Genomic DNA, 1,811 nt, shown 5'->3' on the forward strand with positions numbered 1-1,811 from the left:
TATGCATGCGTGTCGCTATCGGGTTGTGTTTCTCTGTGTCTCTGAGTTTCTGCTGCTGTATGCAACGGAGTGCTGCTGCTGCTGTTGCTGCTGCTGCTGTTGCTGCTGCTGCTGCTGCCGTTGCTGCTGCTGCTTTTGCTGCTTACTGTCTGCTGCAGAGGAGGTTAAACACCGAGAGGTCCTATTGCTGCTGCTGCTGCTGCGTTTGCTGCTGCTGCTGCTTCTGGGCGAACAGCAAGAAGTGGTTAGGGTGCTGCAGCTGCTGCTTCTGCTGCTGCTGTTGCAGGTACCGCTGCTGCAGTTCCCGCTGCTGCTGTTGCTGTTGCTGCTGTTGCTGCTGCTGCTGCTGCTGCTGCTGCTGCTCAGCAGCAGCCACAGAGACTGAAGATGGTGGGAGAAGGGGTGTTGCTGCTGCAGCAACAACCACCAGACAGTGCTGCTACGGGGTTGCAGCAGCAGCAGCAGCAGCAGCAGCAGGAGCAGGAGGGGGGCAGCAGCAGGAGGAGCAGCAGCAGCAAGAGAGAAACACAGCAGCAAGCCGAGAGCTCTACTCTGGCTGTATCTGCTGCTGCTGCGCTGCAGCCAGGAGCTGTCGCAGCAGCAGCAAGATGAGGTGTATGTACACCTGGCGAGATGCTGGGGTGTATGTACACCTCAGCTGCTTGTATATGTTTTGTGTGTTCAGAGCTTCTTAGAAGGAAGGAAAAAAAGAAAAAGACTGCTGCTGCTGCTGCCGCTGCTGCTGCTGCTGCTGCTGCTGCTGCTGCTGGTGTTGCTGCTGCTGCTGCTGCTGCTGCTGCTGCTGCTGCTGCTGCTGCTGCTGCGACTCAGCTGCTGCATACCAGACAGCCGCAGCTAGGCAGGGGCCGCTCTAAACCTTATAAAGAGAAAATAAAAAGAAAAACATTAAAAGGGTCTTCAGTATCTTAAACGCAAACAAACAAGCAGTGAGAGAGATGCAACAGCAGCAGCAACTGCAGCAGCAGCAGCAGCAGCAGCGGCAGCAGCAGCAGCAGCAGCAGCAGCAGCAACACCCAACCGCTATATACGGACAAGCCACAGAGACAGACCACTACAAATTCTTTACACTTCTACTTTATTGAATATATAAAGATAAAGGAAGAGACGCTCTGCTGCTGTTTGCTGCTGCTGCTGCTGCTGCTGCTGCTGCTGCTGCTGCTGCTCCAGGCAGTCGCGCAGCACAACCTCTGGGGTGTATGTACACCTCAGCAGCCACTGGAGGATCGTTCTGTGTCTGTCTGCGGTGTACATACACCTCAGCAGCAGCAAAATTTAGGGTTTTATTAGTTGCTGTCTTCTCCTTTTCTTTTCTTGTTTGCTTCTGACTATCTCCCGCTTGCCTGCAGCAGCAGCAGCAACCCGAAGCAGCAGCAGCAGCTGCTGAAACTGCTGCTGCAGCAGCAGCAAAAGCAGCAACAGCAGCAGCACCAGCAACCACAGCAGCAACACCAACGCCACACACAGAAGGCAATAGTATACACCGCCCAGCTGCAGCAGCAGCAACACGTGGCACTACAAAGACGTGCTGCTGCTGCTGCTGCTGCTGCTGTTGCTGCTGCTGCTGCTGCTGCTGCTGCTCACCTGTAGATATATTAGCCCTGCCAAGCTGCAGCAGCAGCTCGCAGCAACAGCAGCAACACGTATGAGGGCCTCCCCCCTGATCAAGCACCGAGACACAGACACACTAAACCCTAAACCCTAAACCCTAGCCCAGTAACATATAAACCCTAAACCCTAATAAGTTCTCAATCCTGCAGCAAGTTTAAATAGCTGCAGCAACACAGCAAGAG

General features: G+C 54.4%; 1 protein-coding gene across 1 annotated transcript; it reads left to right on the forward strand.

Moving 5' to 3' along the window:
• Nucleotides 1–387: 387 nt before the first annotated feature.
• On the forward strand, nt 388–612 carry EMH_0075390 (uncharacterized protein; the record flags this gene model as incomplete). The annotated part of the gene is made up of 1 exon (XM_013499589.1): nt 388–612. One exon carries the CDS (start codon nt 388–390, stop codon nt 610–612), a length of 225 nt encoding a protein of 74 aa, XP_013355043.1.
• Nucleotides 613–1,811: the final 1,199 nt, after the last annotated feature.

Source organism: Eimeria mitis, genomic scaffold, assembly GCF_000499745.2.
Source record: "Eimeria mitis Houghton genomic scaffold, Emh_scaff4467, whole genome shotgun sequence".
NCBI classification, from domain to species: Eukaryota; Apicomplexa; class Conoidasida; order Eucoccidiorida; family Eimeriidae; genus Eimeria; species Eimeria mitis.